General features: G+C 44.0%; 1 protein-coding gene across 1 annotated transcript in view; it reads right to left on the reverse strand.

Moving 5' to 3' along the window:
* Positions 1–2,652: 2,652 nt before the first annotated feature.
* The window catches only part of spata20 (spermatogenesis associated 20), a 78,225-nt gene continuing 66,352 nt past the window's right edge, over positions 2,653–14,525 (reverse strand). The window contains exon 15 of the mRNA XM_021575651.2: positions 2,653–3,316. Within this exon, the coding sequence (XP_021431326.1) occupies positions 3,146–3,316 (171 nt within the window). The 3' untranslated portion in view covers positions 2,653–3,145. The remainder of the gene's footprint in view (positions 3,317–14,525) is intronic.

Raw genomic sequence — 14,525 nt, forward strand, 5'->3', positions numbered from 1 at the left:
ACCTCCAAGAGAGGAAAATCAATACACACCACTCCTCAACTCTGCCTGGCTCCGCTGTGAAAGCACGCACACACGCACAGGGATAAGAGGTCTGATGAGGACTCCCAGTGATCGGAAGGCCTCAGGTAACCTTTTCTTATTAAGATTCCTGGAAAAGTTCCCACATAGCCAGCAACTTAACATTACTGTTATTGGCCATGTTTCCTTAAATGGAACAGACATTTCTCTCACTTATTTCAAGACGGACAAAAATGTCCCCATCACGAGATTGGGATATGATAAAACTACTCCTCTCTTTCTTCCATCTCTTTGTGGTAGGTCTGTTTGGTTTTTCTACTGTATACAGCTCCACGGATTATCTCTTCCCCCTCTTCCCCCTCTCTCTCTCCCTTCGACAGACAGTAGAGATCTCTCTACCTTTCTGCTCTCTGTCCTTTGTTCCCCTTTACTCAATCATCTTCTATTCTTCAATATAGAGCTTTGTTCCCTCCCTTTCTGCCTTCCCATTTTCCTACCTCTCGTCATTGTTATATTCTCTTCTGTACAGCACTTTGTATCTCTCCGTTCCACCTCCCCCTTTCTCTCTTTCCAGGTTGGCATGTCGCTCAGGCCCCTATGGCCTCATTATCAGCCCGGCAGACTGAGGGAAAAGGCCACACACACACAAACAAACACACCCTCTGCCACTCCCTTGGTCTTGGGCAGGTAAATTGTCTCCACTCATCCATGCCATGTAGATTACAGTTTCGTAATCACCAAGGCAACGGGCGAGCCAGGGTCAAACACTAATCTAGGCTCTAATTAAAATGTAGCTGGTGCAGCTCATCAAAAACAATTAACTCACAATAACAGGGACGGGCAGGGAGTTGAGGAGGAAAGGAAAGGAACAACAGCAGCATCTCTCTTTGTCTGCAAGTTTCTTTCTACGAGGAACAGAAGGAAGGGAGAGGGCGGGGTGGGAATGAGAAAGGAGCTAGAGAAGCATTTGCCATATGTGACCACTTCTAAAATGAGAGTGAGAGCGAGCTGAATATGACAGGCGAATGGGGGAGGGAGACAGAGATACAGTAGAGAGGAAGAACTGCAGAAGGGTAGAAGCATCCCTAACCTGCCTCACAAACCATTGGCTGGGGATGGAAAGAGAGAGGCAGAGAGGAGAACAGGCGTTTGAGGGAGAGAAAAAAAACGAGGCAAAGTGACAAAAGGGTGACAGAAGCCAATCTGACAAGTAACAAGTGAAGTCAGGACATGACATAACTAGAACAGAACACAGGGCCTCATCATCCTTCTCTCGCTCTGCATCTCTGGTCTCCCTCTCCATCATCTCCCTCCCTCTCTCTTTTCCCATCCCTCTGCTCCCTCCCCTTGTTCCTCCACAGATGCACTCGTCTGCCAGCATGTGTTCTTTCATTCTGTCGTTCTCGTGGCCCACGCCATCTCTGTTGGGGAGGGGTTTGGCAGAGAGAAAGAAGGGATGAGAAGTGAACGAGTGTAGATGGCTCGGTGGAACCGTTGTCCCTCATTCTTTCTTTCTCCTACTCTCTCTCTCGGGGGACAGGAAGATGGAGGTTGTTTGACCCAACGGTTCTCGCTTATTTGGTTTTCCTTCCTCTCCTCATCTTGTTGTTTCCTTCCTTCTGTCTTTTTTTCTCTCCATTCTTTCGTTTCTGCCGCTTCCAAAGCCCAGAGCGGGACCTCCAGAGACGAGCTCCCTCGCTTCAGCCTCCAACATCCACGGACCCATCTGTCTCACACACACACACACACACACACACAGTTTACATTCCTCAGTATGAATCCTAGAGAGCAGTGAGACAGTGAGAGATGAAAAAAAACCAGTGTCCGTGTGGGTATTTATAGTACAGGAGTCTGAGGCGCAGGATGGAGATAAGTATTATGGACAGGGGACTCTTCTCATAGGCTGCATTCCTGCTTACATTGGTTGAGGAGAGATTGGCTGTATGGGCTTCTTAGGGACGCTTCACACAGGGACATTCCAGGATACACATCACGCTAAGTGGTCCATTATCAAACATGGGGGGGGGGGACATGGAAATGTATGGTGCTTCATACTTCAGTATCGTAGTAGCCAAAGTCAGACAAGGTGGGGAGTCGGGAGATATGGAGAGAAGGTGCCTTTAGACTCCAGTGTATATTTTGTTTACTTTTCAGAGTCGCGGCCCCCTAGTTCCACTTGATGATCCATCATCCCACACATGTAGTAAACACAGAACAGAATAATAAGAGTATTCAAGTACTGTTTATTTGCAGAGTTAGAGCTGTAGAGTGTTCCATACATCGTATGCATAGTCTATACACCTATGGGTCTTTATACTATAGTTTGGGCGTCATAGCATGCTAGAGGGCATTAACAGGCTACGGGGGTGAGTTATGGAGAGAAAAGGGCAGTTCATAGCGCATTCAAGCACGCACACGCGCACACGCTTCTCCTGTCTGCTCCATGCAAGAGCTTGTGTGATAATATCAGCAAAGGAGAAGAACATTCTGTATGAGTTCATCCATAAAGAGAGTTCTCTACTACATCTTCAGACCAATTCCTCAATCCATCCCTGGAACACTATCTATCAACATCTACCAGTGGAGGCTGCTGAGGGGAGGACGGTTCTTAATAATGGCCGGAATGGAGTCAATGGAATGGTATCAAACGTGGTTGCCATTGGTTGATACCATTCCATTGACTCCAATCCGGCCATTACTATGAGCCGTCCTCCCCTCAGCAGCCTCCACTGACATCTACACACAGTTTATTAGTGTACTGCTGAAGAACTGATACGGCCTTTGCTTGGTATCGCTTTAGTAGGCCTGTGACTAAGTTATGCAGACAACTGCTGTTATTGGAACTGCTGGCTTGTGACTCCTAGAGATTACGCGCCTCCACATCTTGATATAGGTGGTGGGTCCCACTATCTACAGAGCATTTAGACTGGGCCCTTATGGCCAGGGAGAGTATGGTTACTGTAGGGTTACAGAGGGATGTGTTATACCTGCTGTGCAGGAGGTTAAACTAAGGTAGAGGTGGAGGTGAGCGGGGCAGGGTTAGGACTGGGTTAGCTGGAGCAGGTTAGGACAGGGTTCATCTGGTCCTCTCTCCCTCTATGTCTCTCGCCATCCCTCCCGCTCTTCTTTACTCTAGCAGTAGCCTGCGTAGCTCCTGTGGGTCTGTGACAGGCAGGGCACAGGTGAAGTCCTCACACACGTATGCTGTGGCACTGCTACCCTGGCAGGTCAGGGAGGAGAGGATGGGTAGACGCTGGTACAGGTAGCCCTCTGTCTCCCCATCAGCTAACATCAGGACCTGGAGAGAGAGAGAGGCAGACAGAGGAATAGCAAATGCTGGTATATATTGTACACACAAGTGTACTTAAAAGGGTACAAACGCTCGTCACTGTTGTGGAACCCTGTTAGGTACAACCATTTTAGTTATAGGTACATAATTGTACCCTTGCAGTTTGTACCTTAAAAGAGCCAATAGTGTACCTTGGGGTACGAGAAAGTACCTTTCTTATATGTAGTCCATAGGTACAAAAGCGCACCTTTAGAAAAAGGTAAACATTTGTATTTTTAGGTTACCACCAAAGTGACAAAGTCGTTCCTTTTAGGTGGCAAAAATGTACCTCTAAACATTATTGGGGGTGTTGTTCTTACACTGTAGTGTATAAAAACATATTTGCATATTTCCCAGGGTGTCTTTCAAGTGAATTTCTTTGTTACCAGTACCACTCATGGCTGTTTGCTAGTGACAGAGACATGGTTGTTGCATTAAATGGCTTTAACCCCTTTAGCCTTCACCAAGTGAGTGCCTAAGCAAATGTTTTATCATTTAATTTAAAAAACTCTTTATGACAAGAAATGTCATACAGTGCCTTCAGAAAGTATTCAGACCCCTTGACTTTTTCCACATTTTGTTATGTTACAGCCTGAATTGAAAATGTATGCAATTGAGATTTTGTGTCACGAGGCTACACACAGTAACCCATAATGTCAAAGTGGAACTTTGTTTTTAGAATTTTTGACAAATGAATAAAAAATTAAAACCTGAAAGGTCTTCTGTCAACAAGTCTTCAACCCCTTTGTTATAGTCTAAATATGTTCAGGAGTAAAAATGTGCTTCACAAATCAAATAACGAGTTGCATGGATTCACTCTGTGTGCAATAAAAGGGGTTAACATGATTTATTTATGACTACCCCATCGCTGTGCCCCACACACAAAATGATCTGTAAAGGTGCCTCAATCAAGTAGTACATTTGAAGCACAGATTCAACCACAAAGACCAGGGAGGTTTTCCAATGCCTCGCAAAAAAAAGGCACCGATTGGTAGATAGGTAAAAATAAAATAGCAGACTCTGAATATCCATTTGAGCATGGTGAAGATATTAAAGTGCCAATGCAGTAGGGCTGTACCCGACATAAAAAAAATGTTGGTCCACTGAGTCATCCCGACCGAGAGTTATCCAATCGATTGGTCGAAATGTTTAAAAATTATTTTTTCCATATATAGACAGACACACCCTGTGTGTTTGAATAAAACCAACTACATATGTACTGAGCTTGTCTGATGCTTTAAGCACACTGCTTGATGAAATAATGAAGACATACAAATGACTCAGGAAAGCGCCCGGTGGTCACACTGTGTTGGAAAAAAAGGACAGCTTTGTGCCTGTGTGACTGGCAAACGTTGCCTCGCTCTCCTCCCTACTGCAGCGAAAAAGCACCGCAGCACAGCAAGTGTTTATTGCGCTGTCCGTGCAACATAATTACAGCCATTTAAGCTAAGTTTCTTATTTGTTTCCGACAAAAGTTCTGTTACCGAAATCCCTAATTTGTCTAGAAAATACATTCCCTATTCCCTCAACCCTTGCTCTCTTTATGTGGAACATGTAAGCATCGCATGCATGTGACCAACAGGGCCTGACCTATAGCCTATCATAATCACATCGATACATTGTTATAACCAAACTCTGAACACGGTAACGTCGACAGCAAAATGGATGGGTACGACGTGAAAAATAAACTCGAAACAAGGCGAATGTTCACTGGTTGCTCAGGAGGGAAAGGGAAAGTCAGATCTATGGAAGACATTTGACTTAGTTGTGGAAACTACTGGAGATAAAGAAAATGCTGTTAGATAACAATATAATTTGTTTCTGACCATTTGAAACGGTGTAAACAAGACTAAATAAATAAGAGAGTGTACCAGATAGTCTGTTCTAACAGAAAAAATATACAGTGCCTTGCGAAAGTATTCGGCCCCCTTGAACTTTGCGACCTTTTGCCACATTTCAGGCTTCAAACATAAAGATATAAAACTGTATTTTTTTGTGAAGAATCAACAACAAGTGGGACACAATCATGAAGTGGAATGACATTTATTGGATATTTCAAACTTTTTTAACAAATCAAAAACTGAAAAATTGGGTGTGCAAAATTATTCAGCCCCCTTAAGTTAATACTTTGTAGCGCCACCTTTTGCTGCGATTACAGCTGTAAGTCGCTTGGGGTGTGTCTCTATCAGTTTTGCACATCGAGAGACTGACATTTTTTCCCATTCCTCCTTGCAAAACAGCTCGAGCTCAGTGAGGTTGGATGGAGAGCATTTGTGAACAGCAGTTTTCAGTTCTTTCCACAGATTCTCGATTGGATTCAGGTCTGGACTTTGACTTGGCCATTCTAACACCTGGATATGTTTATTTTTGAACCATTCCATTGTAGATTTTGCTTTATGTTTTGGATCATTGTCTTGTTGGAAGACAAATCTCCGTCCCAGTCTCAGGTCTTTTGCAGACTCCATCAGGTTTTCTACCAGAATGGTCCTGTATTTGGCTCCATCCATCTTCCCATCAATTTGAACCATCTTCCCTGTCCCTGCTGAAGAAAAGCAGGCCCAAACCATGATGCTGCCACCACCATGTTTGACAGTGGGGATGGTGTGTTCAGGGTGATGAGCTGTGTTGCTTTTACGCCAAACAACGTTTTGCATTGTTGCCAAAAAGTTCAATTTTGGTTTCATCTGACCAGAGCACCTTCTTCCACATGTTTGGTGTGTCTCCCAGGTGGCTTGTGGCAAACTTTAAACAACACTTTTTATGGATATCTTTAAGAAATGGCTTTCTTCTTGCCACTCTTCCATAAAGGCCAGATTTGTGCAATATACGACTGATCGTTGTCCTGTGGACAGAGTCTCCCACCTCAGCTGTAGATCTCTGCAGTTCATCCAGAGTGATCATGGGCCTCTTGGCTGCATCTCTGATCAGTCTTCTCCTTGTATGAGCTGAAAGTTTAGAGGGACGGCCAGGTCTTGGTAGATTAAAGTTTGAAATATCCAATAAATGTCGTTCCACTTCATGATTGTGTCCCACTTGTTGTTGATTCTTCACAAAAAAATACAGTTTTATATCTTTATGTTTGAAGCCTGAAATGTGGCAAAAGGTCGCAAAGTTCAAGGGGGCCGAATACTTTCGCAAGGCACTGTATATATCAAATATTTATTACGGCAGACTAAAAACAGTATCATGCATTTGTGAATTAAGGTTAATTTATTGTTTAGGCCAATTATTCAAAGCTCCCTTTGTTATTTAATTTGAACACTAAAATGCCTGATTTCATTTCAAAGCATGAATGTCTCGAATGCTGTGTGCTCTTTAATTACTTGATACTTTTATCTCTTATTCTTATCTGCATTTTATTGAAACTTCATTGTTGGTTAAGGGGCTCGCAAGTAAGCGTTTCACTGTGAGGTGTTGTATACCTGTTGTATGTGACTAATAAAATGTGAGTTGATGGCATATATAGGCCTAAGTAAGTTACAGTAATATTACTCAACAGGATGTGCTCTTAGGCCTACTGGTGGTGGTTACACAAGGCTACGAATGACAACAACATGCCTTAATATTATAATGAGGATCATAATAATACTAATTGAAATGATAACAATAAGATGGAGATCAAGAGAAAGGAGGCTATAGGAGTGAGAGCTGCATACATAGTATGTTTGACAAACAGGTGCTGTTAGATAACAATATTATTTTTCTGCCTGTCTGGAACAGTGTGAACGCTAAATAAATGATGAGTAATACCAGTCTGTTCTAACGAGAGAGAGAAAATGGGGAAGCTGTTATAACAGCAGAGCAAAGATTTAAAAACAGACAAATCTGTGAAATTGCTTTATCCAACATTTTGCCATCGCATGAGGCTTGGTGCTCACGGAATCATTAGGCTATTTAAACAAACACTGAAACAGGCAACAGAAGCAAGATCCGTCTTATTTCTAAACACATACAGTGCAATCAGAAAGTATTCAGACCCCTTCCCTTGTTACATTACAGCCTTATTCTAAAATGTATTTTTACCTCATCAATCTACACACAATACCCCATAATGACAAATAAAAATCAGAAACTATTCACAAGTATTCAGACCCTTTGCTATGAGACTCGTAATTGAGCTCAGGTGCATCCTGTTTCCAATGATAATCCTTGAGATGTTTCTACAACTTGATTCTACAATTCAGATTGAACACGATTTGGCAAGACACACACCTGTCTATATAAGGTCCCACAGTTGACAGTGCATGTCAGAACGAAAAACAAGCCATGAGGTCAAAGGAATTGTCTGTAGAGCTCTGAGACAGGATTGTATCGAGGCACAGATCTGGGGAAGGGTACCAAAACATTTCTGCAGCATTGAAGGTCCCAAAGAACACAGTGGGCTCCATCATTATTAAATGGAAGAAGTTTGGAACCACCAAGACTCTCCCTAGAGCTGGTTGCCTGGCCAAACTGAACAATCGAGGGAGAGGGCCTTGGTCATGGTCACTCTGACAGAGCTCCAGATTTCCTCTGTGGAGATGGGAGAACCTTCCAGAAGGACAACTATCTCTGCAGGACTCCAATTAGGCCTTTATGGTAGAGTGGCCAGACGGAAGCCACTCCTCAGTAAAAGACACAGCACAGCCCGCTTGGAGTTTGCCAAAAGGCACTTAAAGACTCTCAGACCATGAGAAACAAGATTCTCTGGTCTGATGAAACCAAGATTAAACTTTTTGGCCTGAATGTCAAGCGCCACGTCTGAAGGAAACCTGGCAGAAGGGACTAGGAGACTTGTCAGGATCAAGGCAAAGATGAACGGAGCAAAGTACAGAGAGATCCTTGATGAAAACCTGCTCCAGAGTGCTCAGGATCTCAGACTGGGCCGAAGATTCACCTTCCACCAGGACAATGACACTAAGCACACAGCCAAGACAACGCAGGAGAGGCTTCGTGACAAGTCTCTGAATGTCCTTGAGTGACCCAGCCAGTGCCCAGACTTGAACCCGATCGAACATCTCTGGAGAGACCTGAAAATAGCTCTCTGAAAACAGCTGTGCAGCAATGTTCCCCATCCAACCTGACAGAGCTTGAGAGAATCTGCAGAGAAGAATGGGACATACTCCCCAAATACAGTTGGGCCAAGCTTCTATCGTCATACCCAAGAAGACTTGAGGCTGCAATCGCTGCCAAAGATGCTTCAACAAAGTACTGAGTAAAGGGTCTGTATACTTATGTAAATGTGATATTTCAGTGTTTTATTTTTTATAAATTAGCCAAAAATGTGTAAAAAAATATGTTTTGCTTCGTCATTATTGGGTATTGTGTGTAGATTGTAGAAAAAGTCAAGGGATCAGAATACTGTATATGGATGATGTATAAAGCCAGGCACATTTAACAGTTAGGCTATTGATTACAGACCTAATTAAGTTGGGGTTTGTTCTCTCCTCAATTTTCTTAGGCTAACTCCACTTCGCACAGCGACTAGTATTACTAGAGAACGTTGGCAATTTTTTTTTTACCTTTATTTAACTAGGCAAGTCAGTTAAGAGCAAATTCTTACTTTCAACAACGGCCTAGGAACAGTGGCTGTTCAGGGACAGAACGACAGATATTGTACCTTGTCAGCTCAGGGATTTGAACTTGCAACCTTCCGGCTACGAGTCCAACGCTCTAACCACGAGGCTACGCTGCCGCCCCACAACGTCTGTCATTCTGTTGGACGATTTGGACGAACCCCCTGTAATTCTTTCTTTTTTCCCCAATAAATGTTACTCTGAAGGTGTTTTCTAGGCGTGAAGATATTTCAACAAGTCCATTTGTTTCACAAATTTCGAAACCTTACCAAACCGTCTCTGGTATAGTGTCACCATAATATTTGAATTGAGGAAGTGTGATCATAATCATTAAGATATTGTGATCGAAATGTCCCCCAACCTTCAGATGTGAGCTAAACAGTGCACTTGCACGTTAGATGTGTTTTCAGGCTATGGATGCGAAAGTGAATCTATCATTTTCAAATGTTTAGGTTGTATTCTGCATTGCAATCTATTAACAGCAAGGGTTACATGAAATAGGCACACTATTTTTTATTGATGAATTTGGCAATATTCAAATCATACGCAGAAAACATGAAGAAAAACATTTACTGTGAAAGTTGATTACATGTAGTCCCTTATACAGTTGAAGTCGGAAGTTTACATAAACTTAGGTTGAAGTCATTAAAACTCGTTTTTCAACCACGCCACCAATTTCTTGTTAACAAACTATAGTTTTGGCAAGTCGGTTAGGACATCTACTTTGTGCATGACACAAGTCATTTTCCCAACAATTGTTTTCAGATTATTTCACTTATAATTCACTGTTTCACAAGTCCAGTGGGTCAGAAGTTTACATACACTAAGTTGACAGTGCCTTTAACAGCTTGGGAAATTCCAGAAAATTTGAGTCAATTGGAGGTGTACCTGTGGATGTGTTTCAAGGCCAACCTTCAAACTCAGTGCCTCTTTGCTTGATATCATGGGAAAATCAAAATAAATCAGCCAAGACCTCAGAAAAAAAAAATGTAGACCTCCACAAGTCTGGTTCATCCTTGGGAGTAATTTCCAAACGCCTGAAAGTACCACGTTCATCGGTACAAACAATAGTACGCAAGTATAAACACCACGGGACCACGCAGCCGTCACACCGCTCAGGTAGAAGACACATTCTGTCTCCTAAAGTGCAGTGCAAATCAATCTTAGAACAACAGCAAAGGACCGTGTGAAGACGCTGAAGGAAACAGGTACAAAAATATCTATATCCACAGTAAAACGAGTCCTATATCAACATAACCTGAAAGGCCACTCAGCAAGGAAAACCTGACTCAGTTACACCAGCTCTGTCAGGAGGAATGAGCCAAAATTCACCAAACTTATTGTGGGAAGCTTGTGGTAGGCTACCCGAAATGTTTGACCCAAGTCAAACAATTTAAAGGCAATGCTACCAAATACTAATTGATTGTATGTAAACTTCTGACCCACTGGGAATGTGATGAAAGAAATAAAAGCTGAAATAAATCATTCTCTCTATTATTATTCTGACATTTCACATTCTTAAAATAAAGTGGTGATCCTAACTGACCTAAGACAGGGAATTTTTACTAGGATTTGTGGAATTGTGAAAAACTGAGTTTAAATGTATTTGGCGAAGGTGTACGTAACCTTCTGACTTCAACTGTAGGCAGCACGATCAATTTATCAAATCAGTTATTGTTTCTTGTTCAAAGCGTGAGCAAAACCTGTCAAACGCAGACATTTCTCTCAAAACACAGGGATGACGATTCGCACGGGACTAGTATTATCAGAGGACCTTGGAGTACTCCCAAAAACAGTATGTTATTCTGGCTGGAATTGTTACTCTCCTGCCATGTACAAATGACTGACATGGCAGATTCGGACGGAACTAAAATTACAGATGTGGTGTTTTGCACTTGGGCACATAATTACATTACCCGACCACCCACAGTAAAACTAATCCCATCCAAATAGGGCTTAAGGCAAGTGCTGTTTCCTCGTCTCTGCTGCCTCCGATGTATTGTTCTCAATCCCAATATGCTGGTTCATTTAGCTATTTTGCACATAGCAACATAGGGAAAGGCGCCAATTCTACGGCGCACGGAAGATTCAGTTTCAGAAAAATATGGAGTACAGAAATGCACCATTATACTAAATGATCCACACATGCACAGTAAATGGTACCGAACAGTACCATGTGAGATTGTGTACCTCTGAAGGTACATTGTGTATTTTGACATTGTTGTACCCCAGGGAACAATACTGTGCCCTAACCCTACCCTTCCGAGAATGTAGCCCTGTCAGGAGAGAGAAGTGGGGGAGGTGATGATAACAAGGAGGTAGCTTTTTCAATCAACAATCACTCTTTTTATCGACGAGGGCAGCTCTGCACTGTGCATGACTCACAGTGTGTGAGACTAGGGTGTGTGTATGTGTGTGGAGGTAGGGGGGGGGGGTCTGTTTTCCAGACTTCTCATCAGGAAGCGCCACATTCATATCGATCCCCTTTCCACCTCCCTGTGCCTCCCCCTCTCCCCGAAATAACTTCATAAGACTAGGGTCGATGCCCCCCATCACACCAGTTACAGTAAGAAAGAATGTGTGTGTGTGTGTGGTCACTGAGAGGCAGCAGAACATCAATGTTCCTCAGTCTGCTTCCTGTCAAATGCGTGTCACTTCCTTTAGCCTGTCAGACAATCTGTCTCCCCAAAGAGTGGGGGAGAGAAAGACGGAGGGAGAGAGGGATGGATGGAGAATAGGAGGACTCATGAGAAGGGGAGGAGAGAGAGGGTGACCCGCTGCTGACCTTTTACCTGAGGAATTGCGGTCGGTCTCTAGTTTATCTACATGGATCGAGCGTCTTGTTGCGGTCATGTCACTAATGGGCTGGTTCCATTTCAACTGCTAGTCCCTAGCCCCTAACCCCTTGGCACTTCATAGATCTGACAGGATTGGATGGACATTAGAAATGTTGTCATTAACTCTCCCTCTAAGTAAAATGTCCTTTTTTTCAGTGCTTATCCTCTCAGATCTGAGTGAAGTGACTGGGGAGTCGTGGCTAGTAGTGAACTTGGAACAAGGCCCGAGGTTTAGTGAGCAGTGGGCTTTAATACTGAGACGTGGCAGGACACTACATTTACAGAGCGAGAGAAAGAGCTTTTGTTTGGCATAACACCAAAATATGTTTTATTTTATTTATCTTCGGGGAACACTGGTGAGAAGTGTGATGGAATGTGGGCAGAACAGCATGACTGTTGCCATGGAGACGAAATAAGGATTTCCCCGGCCTGCTGAACCCTTCTACTGGACTCTGCTCTTCCTCTCTTTCAGTCTCTTTCTTCCTTCCTTCCTTCCTTCCTTCCTTCTCTCTGTTCCACTCCCACCTCTTTTCTTTCTCTCTTCCTCACTCTTCTTCTCTCTCGGTCTCTTTCTTTCTTATCTGTCACGTGTCAGATAGCATACCTACTTCTCTATGGATGTCATGTTTCTATCTGTATCCAGCACAACATGTCATACACCTGGGGACAATACATGGCAAAGGCTCTACGTGAGAGTGTGTGCATAGTTGGATTCGCAGTCTGTGTGTGTGTGTGTGTGTTAGTGTTCTAGGTGAGTGAGTCTGTAGTTCGTTAGCACAGACGGCACAGTTGGCTGCACACAACAGCATTGCTAAACTCCCACAGGCTTCGTCCCCTCATACTCTGACTGACCCTGCTACCGCAGGCACGTACACCGCTGTGTTGCATTTGTGCCAAACTCCACTTCTTCCATGAAGTTTAAACCGTGCAGCGATATTATGAGCTGTCCCACCTGTGTGCGTGTGTGTGTGTGTGCGTGCGCGCTAGAGAACAGATGGCTCAGGCTTATGACACAGAGAGTAATAGAACTAACAGTGTAGCCTACCTGCACTGCCACAAATAAACAGACACATACACAGGAGCCCACTGCCTGTTGACACACACACACACACACACACACACACACACGCGCACACGCGCACACACACACACTTTATGAGCTCCCAAATCCTGACACACCTGAGGAAGAGTGATGAGCATAACATCTCTGAAATCCTGGGCTTTGTGCAGCCATGCATGAAGAGATGTACTCTCTCTCTCTCTCTCACTCACACCCACTCACTCACTCACTCACATAGAGTCGAGGACCTGTTCAGTCACTGAAACAACCTGGCATCTGGACATCCCCGCAGGCAACACAGACGCCGCTCTGACGTGTGGCGAACAGCGCGGGCACACATGCAAAACACACACGCAGTCAGCCGCTCACATCACCGCAAGATACATGTATTCATGTAATATCTAACGAGAGAGAGAGGGTGAGAGGCAGAGTGAGAGGTATACTGTGGGGAGAACAAGTATTTGATATACTGCCGATTTTGCAGGTTTTCCTACTTACAAAGCATGTAGAGGTCTGTAACTTTTATCATAGGTACACTTCAACTGTGAGAGACGGAATCTAAAACAAAAATCCAGAAAATCACATTGTATGATTTTTAAGTAATTCATTTGCATTTTATTGCATGACATAAATATTTGATCACCTACCAACCAGTAAGAATTCTGGCTCTCACAGAACTGTTAGTTTTTCTTTAAGAAGCCCTCCTGTTCTCCACTCATTACCTGTATTAACTGCACCTGTTTGAACTCGTTACCTGTATAAAAGACACCTGTCCACACACTCAATCAAACAGACTCCAACCTTTCCACAATGGCCAAGACCATAGAGATGCGTGTAAGGACATCAGGGTTAAATTGTAGACCTGCCCAAGGCTGGGATGGGCTACAGGACTATAGGCAAGCAGCTTGGTGAGAAGGCAACAACTGTTGGCGCAATTATTAGAAAATGGAAGAAGTTCAAGATGACGGTCAATCACCCTCGATCTGGGGCTCCATGCAAGATCTCACCTCGTGGGGCATCAATGATCATGAGGAGGGTGAGGGATACGCCCATAACTACACGGCAGGACCTGGTCAATAACCTGAAGAGAGCTGGGACCACAGTCTCAAAGAAAACCATTAGTAACACACTACGCCGTCATGGATTATAATCCTGCAGCGCACGCAGTGTCCCCCTGCTCAAGCCAGCGCATGTCCAGGCCCGTCTGAAGTTTGTCAATGACCCTCTGGATGATCCAGAGGAGGAATGGGAAAAGGTCATGTGGTCTGAAGAGACAAAAATAGAGCTTTTTGGTCTAAACTCCACTCGCCGTGTTTGGAAGAAGAAGAAGGATGAGTACAACCCCAAGAACACCATCCCAACCGTGAAGCATGGAGGTGGAAACATCATTCTTTGGGGATGCTTTTCTGCAAAGGGGACAGGACGACTGCACCGTATTGAGGGGAGGATGGATGGGGCCATGTATCGCGAGATCTTGGCCAACAACCTCCTTCCCTCAGTAAGAGCATTGAAGATGGGTCGTGGCTGGGTCTTCCAGCATGACAACGACCCGAAACACACAGCCAGGGCAACTAAGGAGTGGCTCCGTAAGAAGCATCTCAAGGTCCTGGAATGGCCTAGCCAGTCTCCAGACCTGAAACCAATAGAACATCTTTGGAGGGAGCTGAAAGTCCGTATTGCCCAGCGACAGCCCCGAAACGTGAAGGATCTGGAGAAGGTCTGTATGG

Source organism: Oncorhynchus mykiss, chromosome 20 (genome assembly GCF_013265735.2).
Source record: "Oncorhynchus mykiss isolate Arlee chromosome 20, USDA_OmykA_1.1, whole genome shotgun sequence".
Classification (NCBI taxonomy): Eukaryota; Metazoa; Chordata; class Actinopteri; order Salmoniformes; family Salmonidae; genus Oncorhynchus; species Oncorhynchus mykiss.